A 23,159-nucleotide genomic window follows, 5' to 3' on the forward strand; every position below is an offset into this window, starting at 1 on the left:
AACGAAACGAATTAGTAAAAAGCGGTAATAAAAAATGAATAATAAAATCTCATGCAACATCACTACAAAATAAATAAAGTTTAATTAAATTAAATAAACAATATAAGTTCATCGTCATTTTAGCGTCGCTATTATCAACATCATCGATGGACTGAAGGACTGGAGCGTACGACATTCGGTTCGGAGTTGTTTGGTAAAAGTCAGAGCATGAAGTAGAGTATCTTAAAGCTTCCTATCGAACCCTTTCTAATATGCATTTTTCTTTTAGACTGGGACTACCAAAACTAAACCATCGCTTGGAGACAACAATCTGTTTCGGCCTGGCAACTAAATATAAAACTAAGTGCAGCCATGAATCACAGATGCCTAAGACTCGATGACTGAACAGCCGTAACTGATTAATATAATTAAATTTGTTTCTGCACCATAAACAGAATCATCAATTCATGTTCCTCTCTAATGACCAAGTGACCAGGTGTATGAGTCGCCGGACTAACATCGGTATAAATCTCATCTCTGCATGATCCACCTTATAGACAGCAGCAACAACAACAGGTAATTTATCATTCTATTTTTCGCTAGCACTAAGAAAGCAAATATATTTTTTTGTCGGTTTCGGTGTTTTTGTTTTATTGAAAGAAAATTGAAATAAATTTCAAGATTTACTTGAGAAAATACATAAATGTTTTTCATTGTAGCTGAAAGCCAGAAATCCAGACAGCACCGCCTGACTAAAAATAGCGGAACGGATTTTTTAACGCTAATCTATTGGAAATTAGTTCTCGAAAGCCAAACATTCTCCAAAAAAGAAATTGAAAATAGAACTGCCGCTGGGCGTACATATGTCTCTATATGTCTGAGTATTATGGCAGTTGAAGGCCCACAGCTGAACGGCTTTCGATATTTTCAGGTTTTTTTTCTCAGTTTGTGCTAGTTTTTGCGCACGTTCAAAGGGGGGAAATGGAAAATGGGAAATGGGCAAATGTGTATCTGGCAGATACAAGATACGCGCACCACTGGCATCGCTGCGCTAGATGTGTCATCCATAATATTTTATGCTAATATTCAAATGAAAAATAAAACTTTCACGCTCGAGCGGAGGCGGGACAAATGTGCGTTTTGCACACGGCCCCAAAACTATCCTACTCATGGATGAGGCACATAATATATCTATGGGTATATCTATATGGACGGTACCGAACGGGTACCGAAAAATATTATTATGTATTCTTAAAGTGGACTGCTGCTGCTTGATGGTAAATGCTTATTTATAACTCAACTCAAGGGGCTAGAGATCTATATTCTACATTTGGCTTTGAGTCATTTCCACTTTCACTCAACTCGCTGCTGAATTTGAAAATATTCACCTAATAGCTGGTGTTGCTTCTGCTGTCTTGGCCGTGCCAAAAAAGAAAAATGGTCTATAAATATTTATGTTGCAAAATACTTGTAATTATTTTTATTATTTTTCAATTAAAAATTGATTTAATTTTTTTTTTGTGGTTCTTTTTCGGTTACGTTTACGTGTTAGACATCTTTAAATTAAATATTTTTGCTGCGTTTTTTTTGTTGTTGTTGACATTTTGCAATGGTTAGTAAAAATAACTCGTTCGTTTGATAGTTTAGAAAAAAATCCTTGCTGAAAGTTTCGACAGGTTCGCTTTAAAATATTCTTCACTCAAACTTTTACGACTAGTAGTTGATCATATATATAGGTAGGTTGTGGGGTAGTAGTAACTGTATGTAATACGTCAGTAACTTGGGGATATATAGTAAAAGTTCTTCACGTTCGTTGTTTTGTTTTTGTTTTTTGTTCTTTTTTGTTTTACTTTTTTGAGCATTCTTTGGAGTTGGTTTGTTGATGTTGGTTGGTTTTTTTTTTTGTTTGAACACGGTTCGCTTACGTTTGGTTTTACTTGGTTTCGAACTCTGGTTTCGGGTTTGGCTTAGTTTTAGTTTAATCCTTACTTTTAACAGTCAGTTTGGCTGAGGATTCGACCTGGCCGGTGGACGAGGTTACGCGTACAGTAAAGATGCCCGAATCCTCCTCGTAGGTGGTGCCAATAAGGAGCACAGCGCTGTTGCCATCGAAGATCATCTGAAAGTGTGAAAGGATATTGTTAGATATTGGTCTTCGTTATTTCAAGACCTAGCAAATCTATTTTAAAGTCTAAGGACCTCAGATTAAAATCATAAAGTCAAAACATAGTTTAAAAAAAAAAAAGTATTAACTTGCTGCTCAAGCCTATTTGGAATTTTGTATTTATACCCGTTACTCGTAGAGTAAAAGGGTATATTGTATTCGTGCAAAAGTATGTAACAGCTAGAAGGAAGCGTTTCCGACCCTATAAAGTATATATATTCTTGATCAGGGTCACTAGCCGAGTCGATATAGCCATGTCCGTCTGTCCGTCTGTCTGTCCGTCTGTCCGTCTGTCCGTCTGTCCGTCTGTCTGTCCGTCTGTCTGTCCGTATGAACGCTGAGATCTCGGAAACTATAAAAGCTAGAAGATTGGCATTTTGCATGCAGATTCTAGGAGTTCCTACGCAGCGCAAGTTTGTTTCAAAAAAGGTGCCACGCCCCCTTTAACGCCCACAATCGCATATATACGATTTTAAAAATTTAAATATTTCGGAAAAGTAAAAATGCAGTTTTATTGTGTTTATCAATACCTTTCGAAATGTAGAAGAAATTTTTCAAATCGGACCATTCGTTAAAAAGTTATGCGTGATCAAAGTTTCTATCACCATCTCCCTCGCACTCCCTTTACCTGAGTAACGGGTATCTGATAGTCGGGGCACCCGACTATAGCGTTCTCTCTTGTTTTTTCTCGTTATGGCTAATGTTATTTAGTAATCAAACCCACCTGGAAATCTGGGGTTTCGGGGATCAGCTGACCCTCGCGGAACCACTGAACGCTGGTGGCCTTCACTTTGCCGGTCACCGTCGTCTTGAATTGGGCGGGCATGCCCTCGGTGACAGAGACGTCCTTGAGGGCGGTGATGGTGGGCGGGGCGTCCAGGTTCTCGATGGGACGCACCTTCAGCTGGGCGCTGGTCTGAATGCTGCCCAGTTTGTTCTCGGCCACGCACTTGTAGGTGCCCTCGTCCTCGGGGAAGGCCTCCGAGATGACCAGCTGGTAGTACTCGCCTTGGCGGCTCATCTGGAAGTAGCGCGATGGCTTCACAAAGTTCTCACCTCGCATCCAGCGGGCGGTGGGCGTGGGCTTGCCGTCCACGCGGCAGCGGAAGATGACCTTGCTGCCCTCCTCCACCGACTGGCTCTTCAGCTGCTCCACAATATGTGGGGCCTTCTCGCTGCCCGGAGTAGTTGGTTTCTCCGGCTTGGTGGGGGATTGCACGACGCAATCACCATCGCAACGGGCCTCTCCGGCGGCATTGACGGCCACACACTCATAGCGACCGGAATCCTCGGCGAAAGGTTCGATGATGAGCAGGGTGTGCACACTGTCCTCCTCCAGCATCTTGAACTTGATGCTCGGCTGAATCTTCATGCCGTTCTTAAGCCAGTAAACATCCAGGGGACGAGTGCCAGTTACCTTGGCATCGAAGCGAGCCAGTTGTCCTGTGGCCACCGTGGTGCTCTGGATGGTGGTCACAAAGCTGGGCGGCTGAATGCCACCCTTTCCAGCACGACGACGTTCCTCCACCACCAGATTGGCACTGCATTTGGCGGTTCCTCCACGATTCTCGGCCACGCACGAGAACACAGCCGAGTCCTCGACAAACACCTGGCGGATAATCAGAATCGACTTGCCGCTGAAGGTGTGGATCTGCAAATCGGGCGAGTTCTGAATGGGGAAGCTCTCACGGTACCATTTAACTGCGGGATTTGGCTCGCCATCGAATTCCACTTCGAATTTGGCCTGTTCGTTTTCAAACACGCGGCAGGGCTGGATCTTCTTGGTGAAGACTGGAGCCTTGGCCGGTGCCACAGGTCCTTGGACGACGCGCTCCTGAATGGTGCCCTTGTGCTCCACCTCGGTGGTCTCGGTGGCGGTGATCTTGCGGGTGATCTCTAGGTCACCCTGGATCTCCTTCTGCACCTGCTGCTGCTTGTTCATATGAACCTCGCGACCGTGGACGGAGGATTCTGAGGGATCGGCGGTGCCCTTGGGTGGAGCAGCCACCACTTGAGTGGTGCTTGTTTTCTCTTGACTACAGAGAGAGAAATTATAGTTATTTGGTTTGTCTTTTTGTAATTCATATTTCTCTACTACTCACAGATTTTCTTCATAAGATTGAGCCATTCCCTTAGCCTGGGAGCTGCTGACAACCTTCTCGCCGGGGATGGCGTACTGATGAGTGTCCCTACGCAGGTTGGTCTCCTTCAGCAACTGCTCCGTTTCCAGGGTCTGCAACTTGTTGTAGTAGTCCTCGCTCTTCTTGGCCTTGACATTCTGCTGCCAGTCGGGCGTGGGTGGCTTGTATTGCTTGGGCTTCAGGTGCTCCACGCCCTTCAGGGTGTGGGAGCTCTGCTCGGAAAGGACCTGCTTACGCTCGTCGAACACCTTCTCTAGTTCATTCTCCTGGCGCTCCTTTTGGTAGGCGGCTAGTTCGTAATCATACCAGGCTAAACATTGAATGGATCGGGGGATTATTTAGTGCTGCACTGAATTTTTCTAAACAGCAATTCTTCGTAAAGCCAGTTATAGCTCAACCACATGCATTTTCTAGATGATCTTTGAGCGTTAAAAAAACTAAATTGGCATGCCATAAGATCTTAAGAATTATTCACAAGTAGACGACTTAGTGGAAATTATGATTTAAAGGTTTAGATTTCAATGGGGTTTTCACAGAGGCTCACTAGCTCTTTTCGTTTCCTTTTTTTGGAGGGCATAGCAAATGATTATAGACAAAGAGGGGGTCAATGATCAGCTGGATGATAACCACAGTTTAGAACAGACGGAAAGCTCACACGCAAAACTACGTTATAACCATATTACCCCGGATCCGGCAATACTTAGGGACTCCCTTTCCTTGGATTCCTCTGCGCGATTTCCTCTTCTGAAGTCTGAAGTCGCTGATTGAAGTACAACAAACGGTTCTTTGGGGGATTTTTGGGGGACTTGGGAAGCATATTTTGTTGGGACTTTGGGTAAATTTGTGCTTGTTGTATAAACTGTTTAAACTACTTGGAAAGTGGCTGGAGAGCAATTAACTTGGGTGCTACGGCTACGTAAACTTTTGTGGCATGTTGTATGTAGGAATGTATATATTTACAATGAGTTTCTTTTTGTGATATAGCATGTGGTGTCCATATTTAGTTTGGTCAGCTAAAGTCTACTGCATTTGAAAACTGTTAACATTCTAATAGCTGTTATATAAGTAGATTCTCCAGATGTTCTGGCGTGTGTTGTAAACTAAACTTACGACGTGGCGAGTTCTTCAGCACATTGCGATAATCGTCCGAACGGGCAACAACCTTCAGTTCAGTGGTGGCAATCGATTCGCCCACAGAGTTACGGGCAATCACTTCCACCTTGCCGGTATCATACTGACGTGTCTTGGGGACATCCAGATGGAACATACCATCGTTGGTCAGCTTGTAGCGAGAACCCTGAAAAATTCCATTCCTAAGTTAGGAGATCTTTAAAGAGGAATCTTCGTTGAACTTACATGTACAACAGTGTGTCCATTGATCAGCCACATAACCCTTGGACGTGGGTGTCCGGTGACACGGACACAGAATCTAGCTGAGTCGCCCTCCTCCACAGTCTGGGGCTCCAGTTTGCTCACAAAGACCGGCTTGGTTCTGGGCTTGGCATCGGGATCAACCTCGTCGGGCACCCTGAAAAAGCAATCAATATTCAAATGAAACTAATGATATAATTAATTCTGAATCTGATACTTACACCTGCCATGAGGCTTCCATCTCACGAATGCGGTCAATGCTCTGCATGTGAGCGGGCAGTTGGGAATCGTAGACAATGCCTGGCTTGCCAGAAACCTTAATGAAGGCACGAGTCTCGTCCTTGCCATACAAGTTGGTGGCACGGCACACGTACTCTCCACTGTCTTCGGGATAAACCCAGCCGAAGTTCATGGCCACATAACCGAAATCATAGATGGGCAGGAAGCGGTTCTCTGCAGAGGAAAACAAATTCATAAGAAATTCTTGAACATAAATACATTTTCTTGAAACTTACTGTGCAGCAAGGGCTTGCCATTGAAGAACCACTCGACCTTCATGTTGGGATCTCCTACAGGAGCCAACTGGCATTCGAATTTGGTCACGGCCATCTCGGTTAGGGTGAGTTGCTCCTTGATCTGGGTGACAAAGCGAGGAGGCTGCTTGCGATCGGGATCGAAGAGATCGTCCTCGGTCAAGTGGACCTCGGAGGTGTACTTCTTGATGGTAGCCTCCATTTGGGTCAGTGCGTCCGAGCGCTTCATGCCGCGAGGCACTTGGTTTTGCAGCAAGATGGTGGGAAGTTCTTAAGGAAAAGAATAAATATGTAAGAATGAAGTGAAAGGGATTGGTACCGAAACTTACTCTTGCAGGAAACAGTGGCCTTGGTGCGATCTTCGCCATGGTTGTTAATGGCACGGCACACGTATTCTCCGGAGTCCTCTCCATAGACATACAGAATGTCCAGAGAAACGAAGCCCATGTCGAAGATGTTCCTGTAGCGATGTCCAGAGGGCAGGGGTTTGCCATTGCGGTACCATTCCACGCGCAAGCTGGGATCGGTCTTGGGTTCCACCTGGCACTCAAATCGCACGGCCTCTGCTTCATCAACGGTCACCGAAGTGATTTGCGTGGTGAATTTCGGTGGTCCGAACTCCTCTTCAACGACCTTCGGGGCCTCTGGGATGCGACCGCGCTCCAACTCCTTCAACTTCTCGGAGGTCATTCCCTCGGGCAGTTGTGATTCGTACACAATATTATGCTTGCCCTTGCAGGTGACCTTGGCGGTGGTGGTGGCAGTGCCCCACTTGTTGGTAGCCCGACAAGTGTACTCTCCCGAGTCCCTGGCATAGATGTAGTCAACATCCAAGGCAATAAAACCGAAGTCATTGAGCTGGTGGACCCTTGATCCCGTGGCCATGACATGACCATTATAGAACCACTCAATACGCATGGTGGGATCGCCCACAGGCTCCACACGGCAGTCAAAGTGGACTGGACCACCCTCTGGCACATCCAGATTATCCTTGATGTCCTCGGTGAACTTCGGTGGGTTGGGCTGCTCCTCGTCGATCACAATCTCCTCACGCTTGTGCATGCTCTCCTCCAGCTTCTGTAGGCTTTCGGTGCCAGTGCGGAAGTTGGAGGGCAGCTGGGGCTCCATGACGATGCCCTGGCGACCCTTGACTTGCAACTTGCAAGAGACCGTAGCCTCGCCATGCTTGTTCGTGGCCTTGCAAGTGTACAATCCCGAGTCGCGCTGATAGCAACCGGCGATCTCAAGGATTACGAAACCGAAATCGTTGATGGTCTTGATGCGGGAGCCAGCCCACAAGGCCTTACCATTGTGGAACCAATCCACACGCATCGAAGGATCGTTGATCGGCTGGAGGCGGCACTCGAAGTGCGCCAGCGCGTTCTCCCCGATGACCATGTCGAAGGGTGTGGTGATGAACTCTGGCGGCTTGCCAGTATCATCATCCGGCACAAATTCAGTGCTGCGGGAGCCCAAGCCCTCCAGTTCGGCGATGCGATCGATTGTTCCCTCCATGCCCTTGGGCAGCTGGGATTCCATGATGATGCTGCGCTTACCCTGGATCTTCATGGTGGCAGTGGTCACTGCCTCACCGTATTCGTTGATAGCACGGCAAGAGTACTCGCCGGAATCCTCAGGATAGACAGGGGAAATCTCCAGGATGACAAAGCCAAAGTCGCAGAAAGTGCGGAAGCGGGAACCGGCCTTCAATGGACGTCCGTTCCAGTACCACTCGACCTTCAGCTTGGGATCATCGGCAGGGGTAATCCTAGCCTCAAAGTGGGCATTCTCACCCTCGCGCAGATTGTCGATGTTCTCCAGCGGTACAGTGAAGACAGGGGCCTTGCCCTTGGTCTCCTCGGTAGTCTCTTCGCGAGTGCGCACCATGCTGTACTCCAGGTTGGCGATCTTCTCCAGACCACCCTCCATGCCTCGCGGCAGCTGGGAGTCCAGAATGAGGCTGGCCTTCGAGGCGCACTTAAGCGAGGCACGAGTCGTATCCTCACCGTACTTATTGTAGGCCCTGGCCTCGTATACTCCGGAGTTCTCTTCGTAGCAGTACAGAATGTCCAGGATGACGATTCCAAAGTCGTGGAAGGTACGGAAGCGGTGACCATGTGGCAGCTTCTTGCCGTTGAAGTACCATTCCACCACCAAATCGGGATCGGTTATGGGAGTCAAACGTGCCTCAAAGTGAGCGGACTGTCCCTCCACAAGTTTGGTGACATCCACGATCTGGGTGATGAACTTGGGTGGCTCAGCGACCAGAGGAGCGGAAGTATCGCCCTGCTGTCCTTGCGGGCACTCCAGCTCCCTGATCCTCTGCAGCGAATCCGGCTGCAAGCTGTCATAGAACACTCCACCACGGCCTCCACAATTGAGGGTGGTGCGGGTGAAGTCCTCGCCGTACTTGTTCCAAGCCCTGCACACATACTCTCCACTGTCATGATCCTGCAGATAGGAAATATCCAGGACGACATAGCCAAAGTCGGATACGGTCTTGATGCGGTTTGAGTGACGCATCAGCTTGCCATTGTGGTACCACTCCACCTTCAGTTCCGGATCGTTGACTGGGATCAGAGTGCACTCGAAGTGAGCGGACTGACCGTCCTTCAGGCCCTCCAACGGCTGGATGTGGGAGGTGAAGCGCGGCTTCTGGCCCTTCGGCTTGTCCACGCACTCCAGGTTGCAGCTGATCTCAGCGGTTCCATGCTTGTTCGTGGCGCGGCAAGTGTAGGTGCCGGTGTCCTCGATCTTGGTGCCGAGAACCTCCAATGCAACCGTGCCAAAGGCGTAGATGGTACGCACACGATGACTGGCTTCCAGCACCTTGCTGTTGTAGAACCACTCGATGACCATGCTCTGATCTCCAACAGGAATGAGATTGGCCTCAAAGTGAGCCAGCTCACCCTCTCCAATGTCTGCGATGTTGACAAACTCGGTGGTGAAGCGTGGTGGGATGCCCAGATCGGGTTGCTCTGGCTTAGAGCCATCCTTTCGGAGAGAGTCCTCCAGGTCCTGGATCTGTTCCAGACCCTCGGCTCCCTTCGGGTGCTGAGTAGACTCGATGATGCTCTCCTTGCTCGAACAGAAGATGGTGGTCGAAGTGAAGGCCTCACCCGCCTTGTTATAAGCCTTGCAGGTGTAGATGCCCTGATCGCGGGCATAGACCTCGATCATGTCCATGGTGACAAAGCCGAATTCGCTGGTCATCTTGAAACGAGAGCCATGCTGAAGCATCTTGCCGTTGAAGTACCACTCGATGAACAAGTTGGGATCCTCCTTGGGCTCCACATTGGCCTCCAGATGGATGGGTTGAGCCTCCGACAGATGGAACTCGGCCTGCAGTGGCTTAGTCCATACGGGTGGTGGATATTGGGTCTCGGGCTTGGAGGACTTGCTGGTGTAGCGGTTGGCCAGCTCCTCCTCGGTTTCTTGAACGGCCTCAAGACCTGCCTCACCCTGCGGATGCTGGGTGTCCAGGAACATGGTCTTTCCGCCAGTGCACTTCAGGGTACCCGAGGTAGTCGCGGATCCCTTGCTGTTGGTGGCCTTGCAGGTGTAAACACCGCTGTTCTCGGCATAGGAGTTGGTCAGATCCAAAGCGCAGTAGCCAAAGTCGTAAATGGACTTGAACTTGGCGGCAGCCTGCAGGGGCTGACCATTGTAGAACCATTCGATGGACATGGTGGGATCACGAGCCGGCTCCACGTTGCACTCGAAGCGCACGTTGTCGCTCTCCTTGCACTCGATGTTGTTCAGATGGGTAATGAACACTGGGGTCTCGTAAGTGGGCTCCGGAGCCTCTGGACGACCCTCCTTGGGCGCCTCCAACTCTCCAATGCGAGGCAGCGAATCCGGATGCAGTGATTCGGCCTGCAGCCAGTGACGATCTTCGATCTTGAGGGAGGAAGTCGAAACGGCCTCGCCCACCTGGTTGGTGGCCTTGCAGGTGTAAATGGCCGAGTCATCCGCACGCAGTCCGTTAATGGACAGAGTAACCAGTCCGAAATCGAAGGTGCTGCGGATGCGAGAGCCAGTGGTTAGAGAAATACCATTCTTAAACCACTCAATGCGGAGGTTGGGATCCGCACGAGGCTCCACCTGAGCCTCCAGGAGGACATGCTGACCCTCGTGCAGCTTGTCGTAGCTCTGTAGATGGGTGGTGAATACCGGAGCCTGCTGGGGAGTTGAATCCACAAACATCTCTGGCACACGGTTCATGGCCGCCTCCTTCAGACGAATTGCCTCCCATGACTCTGGGATCAACGGCTGACCATCGATGTTGGACTTGGTCTTGACCTTCATGGCAGTGGAGGACACAGCCTCACCAGCGGCATTATAAGCACGGCACATGTAGACACCGGCATCCTCGGGCACCACAGCTGTGATGTCCAAGGTGACGAAGCCGAAGTCGTGGGTGGTGCGCAGACGAGAGCCCATTTGCAGCTCAACTCCGTTGATGAACCACTCGAACTTAAGCGAAGGATCACCCACTGGCACAACACGTGCCTCGAAGTGGGCATGAGCACCCTCCCACAGCTCCGACGGTCCAGTGAGCAGTTGGGTGAAGATGGGCTTCTCAAACAAGCGCTCCGGCTCGCTGGGACGTGGAGCCACAGGTTTCTCCAACTGGTGGATGCGACTGATGCTGTCCGGATGCTGGGTATCCATCTGGATGCTGGCCTCGGAAACCACACGCATGGAGGCGGTGGTCACAGCCTCACCCAGAGGATTGACAGCGCGGCACATGTACACGCCCTCATCCTCCTTCCGGATGTGCGAGATATCCAACGAAACGAAACCGAAGTCGTGAGTCTTGGTGATACGGGAACTGTCCTCGATGATCTTCTCATTGCGGTACCACTCCACCTTCAGGTTGGGGTCTCCCACGGGAATCAGGCGTGCCTCGAAGTGGGCCGTCTGGTGCTCGTTGATTCTATCGATGTTCTGAAGTGGCTGAGTGAACACTGGCCGCTGGCGGGTGCCAGGGGTCTCGGGCTCCTGGCGCTGATGGGGCGCCATCGACTCCAGCTTGCGGATCTTCTCCAGACCCTCGGGATGCTGAGTGTCCGAAATGATGGTGCCGCGTGGAATTACACGCAGACTGGTGGAGGACACAGCCTGTCCCAAAGCGTTGACAGCACGCACGGAATATTCTCCGGCGTCTTCGGCCACAGCGTGGGTGATGTCCAAAGACACATATCCAAAATCAAAGGTTATGTGGAAACGAGAAGCCGAGGGCAGAGGCTTGCCATTGTGATAGAATTCAATGCGCAAGTTGGGATCGTGAACTGGAGCGACCTGGGCCTCAAAGTGAGCCGTCTGACCTTCGTAGATTTCGGTTGAGCCGCGCAGTTCGGCGGTGAAATGAGGAGGACTGATGGGAGTATCTCCAACCTCGGTACGGGCATTGGGCACCTTCGACTCCAGCTTCTGGATCTTCTCCAAAGCATCGGGATGCTGGGTATCCAGGATCATGCTGCGACGGTTCAACACGCGCACATTGCAGGTGTTTACAGCCTCACCCAGTTGATTGGTGGCCTTGCAGATGTAGGTGCCGGTATCCTCGCCATAGACATACAGAATGTCCAAAGCAACGTAGCCAAAATCGTGGGTGGTGCGGTATCTGTGACCGGTGGGCAGCTGCTTTCCATTGCAGAACCACTCAATCTTCAGGTTGGGGTCGTTGATCGGTTCCACTCGGCACTCCAAGTGACCGTGTTCGCCCTCCTTCAGATGTTCCAGGTTGCTCAGCGGAGTCAGGAAGATGGGCTTCTGGCCCTTCTCCTCCACCACGGGCTTGGTGGGTGGCGCATAGCTCTCCAGCTGGCGAATCTTCTCCAAACGCTGAGCATCCAAAGTGTCCAGGTCGAGTGTCTTGTTTGCTGTTGGTGAGAGATGGTTTGGGGATTAGTTAGTTGCATTATGTGTAATACATTAAGATTTATTTAAGTTATATTAGTTTACCTGTTACGTTTACAGCACAAGTCGTGACAGCTTCTCCAATGGCGTTCTTGGCCTTGCACATGTAGGTGCCGGTGTCCTCGGCATGGGCGTAAAGGATATCCAGCGCCACGAAGCCAAAATCGTAGGTGGTCTTGAAGCGGTGACCCGTCTGTATGGGCCTGCCGTTGCAGTACCACTCCACCTTCATGGTGGGATCATTCACAGGGATCAAAGTGGCCTCCAGATGGACGGGAGTTCCCTCGTTGACCTTGGCATTACGCAATGGGCGTCCGAACTGAGGGCGTTCGGCATGGAACTGCTCCTCGTCGGTTTTCCTCTGGAAGCGCGAAGTATCCTCCAGATGCTGGATCTTGGTCAGGGCCTCTTCGTGCTGGGTCTCATGAATGATAGACGAACGCGAAGTCACGTTCAGGACAATCGAGTTCACGGCCTCGCCCAGATTGTTGGTCACTCGGCAGGTGTACTCGCCGCTATCCTCCGCGTAGACAGTCAGAATGTCCAAGGCGGCAAATCCAAAGTCGTAGGTGGTACGGAAGCGATGGCCAGTGCTCAGAGGCTTGCCGTTATGGAACCACTCCACCTTCAGATTGGGATCCGGATAGGGCTCAATGCGACACTCGTAGTGGGCACTCTGACCCTCGACCAGATTGCTGGGTCCAATCAACTTGGTAACGAACACTGGGGCGGTGGTCACCGTGTACTCCTCCTCCTCCCTACGCTGGTACCTGCTGTGATCCTCCAGCTGGTGGATCTTGTGCATGGCGGCTTCGTGCTGGGTCTCCAGCTGAATCGATGTCTTCGATTGCACAATAAGCGAGGCGGAGGTCACCGCCTGGCCGAGTTCGTTGACAGCGCGGCAGGTGTAGGTGCCGGAGTCTTCGGGATTCACATACTTCATGTTGAGAGCAACATAGCCGAAGTCGTGCATAGTGGTGGTGCGGTTCGAAGCTTCAATGGGCTGACCATTGCGCAGCCATTCCACCTTCAACTTGGGATCTCCCACTGGGATCAAGCGGGCCTCAAAGTGAACCGCCTGGTTCTCAGCGACACGGACATCCCTCACCGGCATGGTGAACACGGGTGCCTGGGACACGAACTCATCCTGGACGCTAATTCGCTGGCGCTTGGAGCCATCCTCCAAATGCTGCAGACGTGGCAGAGCGGTCTCGTGCTGCGACTCCAGATAGATGGACTTCTTGGTGTGCACGACCGCCACGGCAGAGGTGATGGCCTCACCAACAGCATTGAAGGCACGGCAGGTGTAAGTGCCGGCATCTTCGGGCAGGGTGGACATGATGTCCAGGGCCACAAAACCAAAGTTGTTGGTCTCAGTGAAACGAGAGCCCGACTTCAGTGGCAAGTTGTTGTGGTACCACTCCACGCGCATGGACGGATCGGAAACGGGAATCAGGCGGCACTCGAAGTGAGCCCTCTGGTTCTCCTTGATCTCAACGTTCTTCAGCGAAGTGGTGAACACTGGAGCCTGCTTGGTGCTCTCGTCGATCTCCTCCCGACGGGTGTACCGCGAGCGATCCTCCAGGTAGTGGATCTGCTCTAAGCCAGCCTCGTTCTGAGTGACAGTTACAATCTGCTCACCGCTACGGCACTGCAGTTCCACCTGGGTTTCATCAGAGCCGATCAAATTAACGGCTCTGCAGGTGTAGACACCCGAATCCTCAGCAATCAAGTGCACAATGTCCAAAGCCACGTAGCCAAAGTCGTGGATGGGACGGAAGCGGTGACCCACGGTGATGGGACGACCGTTCTTGAACCATTCCACCTTCAGATTGGGATCGGTTACAGGCTCGATCTTGCACTCGAAGTGAGCGTGACCACCCTCGCGGGTGTTAGTCAGGCTCTTGGGATGGGTGAGGAATCGCGGACGAATGTTGACCACCTCATCAATGAACTCGCTGCGGCGATGACGGGTCGAGTCCTCCAAGTACTGAATCTTCTGCAGACCCGACTCGTTCTGCGTCTCCAAAATCAGATCGTTCTTTGCGATGATGCGCACGGAACAGGAGGTGACGGCTTCACCCAGTTGGTTTCTGGCCTGGCAGGTGTAGACACCCGAATCGATGGCGTAGCAGCCCAGCAGATCCAGGGCCACGTAGTCGAACTCATAGGCGGGTCGGAAACGGTGTCCTGTTTTCACAGGCTTTCCATTCACGAACCATTCGATACGCATGCTGGGATCGCCCACGGGTTGCAGACGGCACTCCAGGTGCACATTGGTACCTTCGATGGTTTCGATGTTGTGCAGGCCCCTGGTGAACTGCGGTGCCTGCATGATGGTGATATCCTCCTCCTGGTGATGGCGGCGACGCGAGTCCTCGAGCAGTTGGATTTGCTCCAGCGACTGTTCGTTCTGGGTCTCAGTGACAACATCCGTGTGATCAATCACACGAACGCAGGCCGAAGTGTGTGCCGAACCCAAGTGGTTGGTGGCCCTCACCGTGTACTCCCCAGAATCGGCGGCCGTGGCCTTGATAATGTCCAAAGCCACGAAGCCGAAGTCGTAGTAGGTGCGGAAGCGGGAACCCACGGTCACGGGGCGACCGTTGTGGAACCACTCGACGCGCATGGTGGGGTCACCCATCGGCTCCAGGCGACACTCCAGATGGATGTTCTTGCCATCGTGGATAGGCTTGGGATCGCTCAAGGGAGTGACGAACACCGGCTTGGACTTGGAGATCTCCTCGATGTCATACTGAGGCTCCACGAATGGCTTGTTCTCCAGGTTCTGGGTCTTCTCGTACAGGCCACGGTGCATGCTAGATGTGTCGATACTGGAACGAGCTATGAGAGGTATGAAAATTAACATGAATTTTTAAATTATGTTTCTTTAATTAAAAACTCTACTTACTTTCCACTATCATCGTTGCTTGCTGCTGAGCTTCACCTAGCTTGTTCCTGGCCACCACGAGGTAGACACCAGCATCTTCGGCGCGCACCTGGGAAATATCCAGGGCAACATAGCCGAAGTCGTAGTAGGTCTGGATGCGATTGGCAGCGGTGATGGAGCGACCGTTGTGGTACCACTCGATCACCAGACCCAAATCGCTCTGGGGCTCCACACGGGCTTCAAAGTGGGCGCGCTGTCCCTCGAGAATTTTGGTGGTGCCCTTCAAGGGACCAAGGAAACGGGGAGCCTGGGTGACGTAGGTCTCCTCCTCCTCACGACGTCCATAGCGCGATGAGTCCTCCAGATGCTGGATCTTCTGCAGACCACCCGGGTGCTGGGACTCCGAGACGATCTCGTTCTTGGAGATCACGGTTAGCTGGGCCACGGTGGTGTCCTGACCCATGGCATTGTAGGCACGGCAGGTGTAGGTGCCGGCATCATAGATGGTCAGCTGCTTGATGGTCAGCGCCACGTAGCCAAAGTTATGGTAGGTGGTGATCCTGGAACTGGCCTCCAGAGGCTGTCCATCCTTCAGCCACTCCACGCGCATGGTGGAATCTCCGATGGGTTCGAGTCTCGCTTCGAAGTGCGCATGCGCGTGTTCGCGAAGATCCAACTGGTTTTGGATGGGTGTCTTGAACTGAGGCGGGGCAATAGCCACGGCGGCCTCTTGGACATGACGACGTTGCTGGGACTTGCGGTAGTCTTCGAGTTCCTCCACTTTCTCGATATAGCGCTGCTGCTCGGGAATGCCCAGATCAGCAGTGACTTGGGAGCGTGAGTGGACACGAATCGTGGACTGACTAATGGCCTCTCCAATACGATTCACCGCCCGCACGGTATAGGTGCCAGCATCTTCGGCTCTCAGGTGCAAGATGTTAAGGGAGACATAGCCGAAGTTGAAAATGGCGGTGATGCGGGAGCTGGCCGTGATTGGCAGACCATCCTTGTACCACTCCACTCGCATGGAGGGATCGTTTACAGGTGTAACCTGGGCCTCGAAGTGCACGTTCTTGCCCTCCTCGAACTCTCCGAGATCGCGAAGTGGGCGAATGAACTGCGGAGCCTGGTTCAGTTGCTCCTCCGTGCTCTCCTGGCGCTGGTAGCGTGAGTAGTCCTCCAGCTGGTTGATGTACTGCAGGCTGTTCGGGTTCTGCGACGACTGCTCGATGGAGGGGCGCTGCACCACGGACAAAATGGCCCGGGATTCGGCCACTCCACTGGCGTTGCTCACGCGGCACATGTACTCCCCGGAGTCATGGCCCATGATGCTCAGCAGATCCAGAGCAATGAAGCCGAACTTGAAGACGGATGTGGCGCGGGCACCTGTAGAATAAACATAAGACATCAGCTTTCTATACTAAAGGATAACCAGACTAATGATTACTTACTGGCTGCCAGCGGACGTCCGTTGAGGTACCACTCGACGACCATAGTGGGATCGCCGACGGGTTCGATGCGGGCCTCCATGTGGACGCGTCCACCTTCGGTCTGCTGCACATTCTGCAGAGGGATGATGAACTGCGGCGGCGGATAGACGCGATCCTCCTCGCCAGGTCGCAGATGGGGCTTGGCGCGCTCCACATGGCGCAGGTAAATGATTTCAGGGCCAGGAATGGGTCTAAGGAAAAGATAAAGTTATTTCTAAGCATGATGAACAAATAATGATGCACAACACTCACTCTGGCTCGATGACTTTCGTTGGTCTCGGGAGATTGAGACGACGCTGCTCGTAGTTGGGTTCTTCCCTGGGAACCTCGACATACAGCCTGGCCCTATTGGCCGTGGATCCAGCGATGTTCTGGGCGGTGCACTGGTACCAGCCGGCGTCGCTTGCATTGACGCGTGGAATCTCCAGGCAGGTGGCTCCACCATCGATGCCCACAAAGCGCTCGGCGGTGGACGAGATCTGGACGCCGTCCTTCTGCCAGGTGATCCGTGGCTGCGGAGTTCCGATGGCATTGGCACTCATGGTGATGGGCTCACCCTCGCGCACAGTCATCGTGCTGAAGCGTTGAACAAATTGTGGTGCGACAACCTGTTCCTTCTCCAGCACATTCAACTGCGCCTCGATGGCCACCTCACCGGCCTTGTTGCGGGCCAGACATTGGACAGCTCCGGCATCCAAACGGGTCACATTGGTGATCATCAGCGAGTGGCTGCCGGATTCGTTGACCAGAATCTTGTGCGAGGCATCGTCGCGCACTTGGCGGCCGTTGATCAGCCAGAAGACCTCGGGATAGGGATTGCCAGTGACCCGGCAATCGAACCTGGTCATGCGGCCCTCGGTGACCTCGCGATCTCCGAAAGCCTTCACGAATGCAGGCGGCAAGGCCTTGCCGGCCTCCAATTGCTCGGCCATCACGTCCACGGGCTTCGGTTCGTAGGCGGTTTCTGCGGCGGGTTCCACGGCCAACACGGCGGATGAAACCACGCAACCCTGCAGATTCTCGGCCAGCAGAGTGTAATGACCGCCATCGCGAGCCGTGGCATTCTTCACACGCAGCGTGGCCACTCCACTCGAGTAGGAGATCTCGTACTTTTGCGAAGCCACCAAACGCTGGCCATTATGGAACCAGGTGAGCCGGGGCTTCGGGTTGGAACCCACGCGTGCGGTGAACACGGCATCGGATCCCTCGATCAGCTTGGAGCTGCGCGGCTTCTGCGAGATCTGCGGCGCCTGCGCAGGACCCTGGTTGCGATCCAGCTCCTGGGAGAGCTGAGAGTCCTGCTCGTATCCCGATCGACGGGTGATGGCCTCGCGGAAGGAGACCTCGCGCAACAGCCGGTACTCGAAGGTATCCACACGGAACTCCTCCTCAATCGAGGTGTACGAATAGCCGTTCGAGAAGATGTTCTTCTCCAAATTCTGGATGGGCTGCAGGGCGGGCATCGGTGCTCCTTCCGGCTGGATGTAGACGCTGCAGATGGCCTCGCCGTATTGGTTGCGGGCCGTGCACGTGTACTCGCCCTCGTCCCCGGGTCCGATCTGATTGATCAGCAGGGACACGTCGCCGGTGGCCTCGTTGTAGCTCATCCGGAACTTCTGCGACTCGAGAAGGGGTGCGCCTTTCCGGGTCCAGGTCACGAATGGCTTCGGGTTGCCACGCAGGCGTCCCTCGAACAGGGCATTGCCGCCCTGGGCGAAGCGAGCGTTCTTGAAGATCTGCTCGAAAACGGGCGGCGAGATGTCGCCCTGGGCATACACGTGGGTCAGCGAGGGCGGCACATAGGCGCCTCCGATGCTGCCACCATGGTGTTGTTGCACTGCAAAATAGACACTTATTAGGATCAAGAATTTCGGGATGAGCGTGAAGAATGAGAGCGGATGCAACAGTATCTTTTTATCATATTTAAAAAAAATCTAAAACTTTCGTATTGACTTAAACTTAAAAGTTAGGACTAAGCATGTCGGTTCAAATTTACTTTTCTTAGAGAAAAGTATTTGATAAATTTATATGTTGTATATATTGCATTAAAAAACCAATTCAAATTAAAAATATAAATTTAGTGTTCTGAAAAATATGTAAAATATGTAAAATAAATTATAAACCTTTTTAATTTAATTAGTTTAAGCGCAAATTGTATTTAAGAATCTAAAATTCCCTCACCTTCACTTCTATCATGATGAAAATACAAATCAGAGAGTAAAGACAATGACCCAAACCGACTCTTGATAGTCAAATTAATTATCATTTCGAACAGATTTAATGTTGTGTTTTGTAATAAAATATTAAAATTGTATAATTGTTAATTATTCAGATTAGCACATATGTATGTATCTAAAAAAATATAAATGGATTTATTGATTTGCACTTTTCCACTAATTAACTGATTTTATAAGCTAACCAAAATAATAGTGACAGGATTTTCCAGGCTAATCAAATGTTTAAAAATTATTTATTGGTCCAAGCCCATAAAGTATTATTAAGAATGCATTATCTTGTAACTATTTCAACAAGTCGGTTATTTTAAGATTAATCAAAATCTTCGGGATCTTGAATTAAACTGTAAGTAAAAGTTTATTTACTTTAGATACATTTAGTTGGCACACGTACCAAACTATTAATAGTTGTAAAAGTAAACACCTATAGATATAAATCTATATTCGTATCTCTACCTCTATATAAATATATATTATATATATATGCATTTGTTTATCAATTGGATTTCTTGAAGTGTGTCATTAACGTTACGTAGCTATAGGTGGACGACTTTTGAGCCAGCTGGTGGAAAGAATTGCGTGAGGTAAACAAGTGCGAAAATCAGCTGGCGCCACTCTTTCTCTTATCCTCTTTCTCTTATCCTCTTTCATTTCTCTTTCTCCCATTTCTCTCATCACCTTCGGGTGATCATCTTCGGGTAATCATCTTCGGGTCTTTAGTATAAGAGAATATGAAAACCCCAATTCTCTCTAACACCTTGCATTCTCCACCATCGGAAAATGTAAACAAATTGCTTGGTACACAAACTCTTATACGGTTTATATATAGTATTGGTATATGTATGTCAGTGCAGTCGTGGGAGATGAAAAGATAAACTTATAAATAAACCCGAAATGTTGGCTGTGTACATCAATTAAGATTTAAATGATGAAACACAAGTTGACACATAAATATATATTTAGGTGAGTTGGAAATTTTTACGAACTGTGAGGTCTGAATTTATTTTTGATTTTTGAAATTTTATTGGTGACACATGTGCGCATATATATCTATAATTATGTGTCTAATCCTCCTTTGATTTTTAATTTTCCTGCTTGTGTCTATATCTGCTGGCTCAAGGTAGATTAATCATGAGAAATAAAACAGATTTTTCTGAATTATGATCCAAGTGCTATAAACAAATGTTTCATTCTTCTCAATTTTGTATATTTAAATTATTCATCTTCTGAAAAGCTTTTCCTGTTTGTATTTGAAGCGTAGTGTATATTAGATATTTCGATATCACTTTGTACACTGACTAATTATCTGGGTATTAAGTTTTGGAGAAGTTTTTCGTGTGATTTTAATAAAATTTGAAATGTGATTAGCCCTTTTGTAATACTGCCATCTAATAAATCTTTACAAACACGCCACTCAAATGACTGAAAAAAGTCAATTGATTTCCTACTAATAAGGTATCTTTTGATGATATCAGTTTATATTCGGAGTAAAGCAGAGTTAACACAGGTGCATCAGAATTTGGGGTGAATAACTTTAAAACATTTTCTACTAAAATTATCTCTGCCCCTACTATCGAATCCTGCATCCCTTTCCTTGGATGTTTAATTTAACCGAATTATAGTTTTTCCAGTCCTAAACTTAGAAGTAATTGTTTTCGTTCTATTCAAAATAATAAGTTAAAAAAATAAAACAGCCCCATTTTCCTTTAAAAAGGGCTTAAAATGTTTTTTTAATATAACAACAATAGCTGGGAATAAAATTATACCGAATTACTTATTAACCTCAGATTCAACTAAAGCCCATTCAAACAAAAACCCTTGGGTAAAATATAAGTTAAACAATTATATTATAAGTTTTAAAATACAAACTAAACATTCAAAACATAACAAATTTATAATTTTTTTTTTTTTTTAAATTTATTTTTGAGTTGTTAGCTATTAGATTTTATTATGGGACTAATCGAACATTATCTTTTTTGTTGTGTAGGTTTTTATCCATTTTTTTGGGTTTAGTTTTTTTCAATTTCAAACAGCAAGTAAAGATATCAAGGCCAATTCGGTGAAGCAAGCAGGATGATAGAAAGCTTTATCCTAGATCCTTTGGCCAATCAGCGGAAATTGCCAAGGGACAGTGGGGATTCTAAATCCACGGTGTGAATCCCACCGAGCCCTGCAAACTTCCCCTGCGATTGGCCGCCCCAAAGGGGGACATCCAAGGACACAAGGACACAGGTGACAAGGACGAGGAGGATGGCGATGACGATGACGAGGACTGACCTTGCCGCTGGGTGGTGAATTGGCTGCGCTGGACATGCTGCTCGGTGCGGCTAATCCTTTGCTGCTGGTGCTGCTCCTGGCTGGAGTGCGAGTACTCCTGGGTGGAATACTGCTGCACCTGCTGCTGCTGCTGGTTTTGCTGCTGGTACGGGTTCGGATTTTGTCGTTGCATTTTGCTGCGTTATATATCACTATATATCATTTAAAATGACAACCAAATCGCTGCAGAATGAACTGCACTGTAGAATTGAACACCTCGCGATCACTCTTTCTTTGATTTGCTTCTTCACTTGATATACTTCTATATATATTTATCTCTCTTTGGTCGCTTCTTTAAATTGCTGAAATAAAAATATAAATTTTCATGGGTTTTCACTTTGATTAGGCAACAAAAAAATCACGACACTTTGGTTATTTATCACTGCGATTTTGGCAAACATTTCGTGGTTTTTCTATCTTTAATTTACTTTTATGTTTGCCTGTCACACATTTTGTTTAATGGCTTCGAATTTTCTTTTTTCGATATATGAATAGATATAACTCAGGCGAGATCTGAGATTTGTATCAGCCATCCTTCTTCATATTCATTTTCATATTCTTTGCCTGTGAGGCATTTCCAACTATTTTTAGACTTGAGAATATTTCACTGCGACACACAGATACGCACTCGCACACACTCTTTCACACACACACACACACACATACACAAACAGTCAGTGGTAGCTTCTTATTTTTCACAGGGCTATTAATAACCATTTTTCTGGTTTCTCCCATGGGAAAACCTTGCATTGGCCCAATGATCTTTGCTAAAGAAGTTTCACACTTTTCCGGCACTATTTTGGCTGTTCCAGTGGGTAATCCTTGCCAGGATCAGCCAGGCTAATGCACATTCGCACACATGGCACGTAGTCTACGGATATATGCAGGTTCGATTATATATATATATATAGATCGCTTGATATCTGTTTGCACACGATTTCACAGTCCATTCGTTGAATTGGGTGCGGACCCACGAAGTGGAGCCACCGAAGCACCGATCCGATACGATCCGAATCGGAATCCGAAACGAAGCACCCGATCGGGTGATATTTTTAGATATTTAGCGCACTGAAAAATTCTTTAAGCATTTTTCTTGAAGTGGTTTCGTAACCAGAGAAAATTTTCATGAACACTTGTTTCTTCCATTCACTATTCCTTCAGGATTTCGCTTAATTTTCACATTTTTGATTGATCCTTACTCGAAATTGCGTTATCCTTTCGACGTTCTATATATATTTGCGTGTGTGCGGGACTCTAGGCGAACGAAATGGCTGCGAACGTATACATATATCTGTACCGTGTGGTGCGTTTAGATATAGATATATGTATATTCTTTTAAAAAATATCTATTTTCAAACTGTTTCAAGTCATAATCCCCGAGACTGAAACCAAGACGTCGATCGTTTGTGAGGTGCGAGCGAAGAATGACAAAATCTCGCGGAGAATGCGATCAAGTAGCTGTGCCTGCACAGCCGATCTTCGCCCGATTCCACCCGATTCCATACGATCTCCCGCCGAGAGAGAGGTGGAGATCTCGGCGATGGACTATCGTGCTCCACATGAGATATTTTTGCATTTTCCTCGGTGGTTGTTGTTGTGGAAAAACACTCCCAGAGCGATGAATGCACTACACATCACTGCGGGGCATATGGGTTTTCGAGGACGAAGATCCAGACATATATAAGATATCTTTATACAAAGTTTATATTTACTTAAAATAAAATTTCCAACTGAATCGATGTATTAGTAGCTTACTTCCTTTTATAAATTTATGGTATTATTGTATTTTTTAATTGCAATATAGAGCATCTCCTTGCTGATATCATATCCACAATTCCACTTCCCAATGGCACACCAATTAAAGTCAAATTACTGGTAGTCGTTTGGTCCGGCCAACCGATAGTTTGATAAACATTTGCCCCAGGAGACTCGTCAATTTGCCTTGGATCGCCAAAGAGATGGATATCTCTGGGGAGTCTTGTCTAATCTCCCGCTGCTCCGCTCTGGCTCTCTCGTTGGGATTTCAAAAAGTGTTCGGGTTTTGAGTAAGTTGGCTAAAAATATATGGCGATTTATTTTTGACACGTATTTTTCAACATTGTGTGCACGAAAAGAA

The 23,159-nt window shown here is 48.8% G+C and overlaps 1 protein-coding gene across 7 annotated transcripts in view; it reads right to left on the reverse strand.

The window, feature by feature from the left end:
- The window catches only part of LOC108037365 (titin), an 80,204-nt gene extending 57,728 nt beyond the window's left edge, over positions 1-22,476 (reverse strand). For 5 of the 7 annotated variants that reach the window (XM_044458313.1, XM_044458314.1, XM_044458310.1 and 2 more), the window contains exons 1-14: positions 22,243-22,476; positions 21,005-21,345; positions 16,746-18,330; positions 16,455-16,684; positions 15,025-16,389; positions 12,159-14,957; positions 6,518-12,076; positions 6,171-6,458; positions 5,877-6,108; positions 5,641-5,812; positions 5,395-5,581; positions 4,246-4,594; positions 2,868-4,179; positions 1,969-2,098 (exon numbers count right to left, since the gene is read on the reverse strand). In XM_044458313.1, the coding sequence (XP_044314248.1) occupies positions 1,969-2,098; positions 2,868-4,179; positions 4,246-4,594; positions 5,395-5,581; positions 5,641-5,812; positions 5,877-6,108; positions 6,171-6,458; positions 6,518-12,076; positions 12,159-14,957; positions 15,025-16,389; positions 16,455-16,684; positions 16,746-18,330; positions 21,005-21,176 (14,380 nt within the window). In that variant the 5' untranslated portion in view covers positions 21,177-21,345; positions 22,243-22,476. The remainder of the gene's footprint in view (positions 1-1,968; positions 2,099-2,867; positions 4,180-4,245; positions 4,595-5,394; positions 5,582-5,640; positions 5,813-5,876; positions 6,109-6,170; positions 6,459-6,517; positions 12,077-12,158; positions 14,958-15,024; positions 16,390-16,454; positions 16,685-16,745; positions 18,331-21,004; positions 21,346-22,242) is intronic. The other 2 variants (XM_044458311.1, XM_044458315.1) reach the window with 1 other exon arrangement.
- Between the last annotated feature and the right edge of the window lie 683 nt (positions 22,477-23,159).

Source organism: Drosophila rhopaloa, unplaced genomic scaffold, assembly GCF_018152115.1.
Source record: "Drosophila rhopaloa isolate 14029-0021.01 unplaced genomic scaffold, ASM1815211v1 contig_163, whole genome shotgun sequence".
NCBI lineage: Eukaryota > Metazoa > Arthropoda > Insecta > Diptera > Drosophilidae > Drosophila > Drosophila rhopaloa.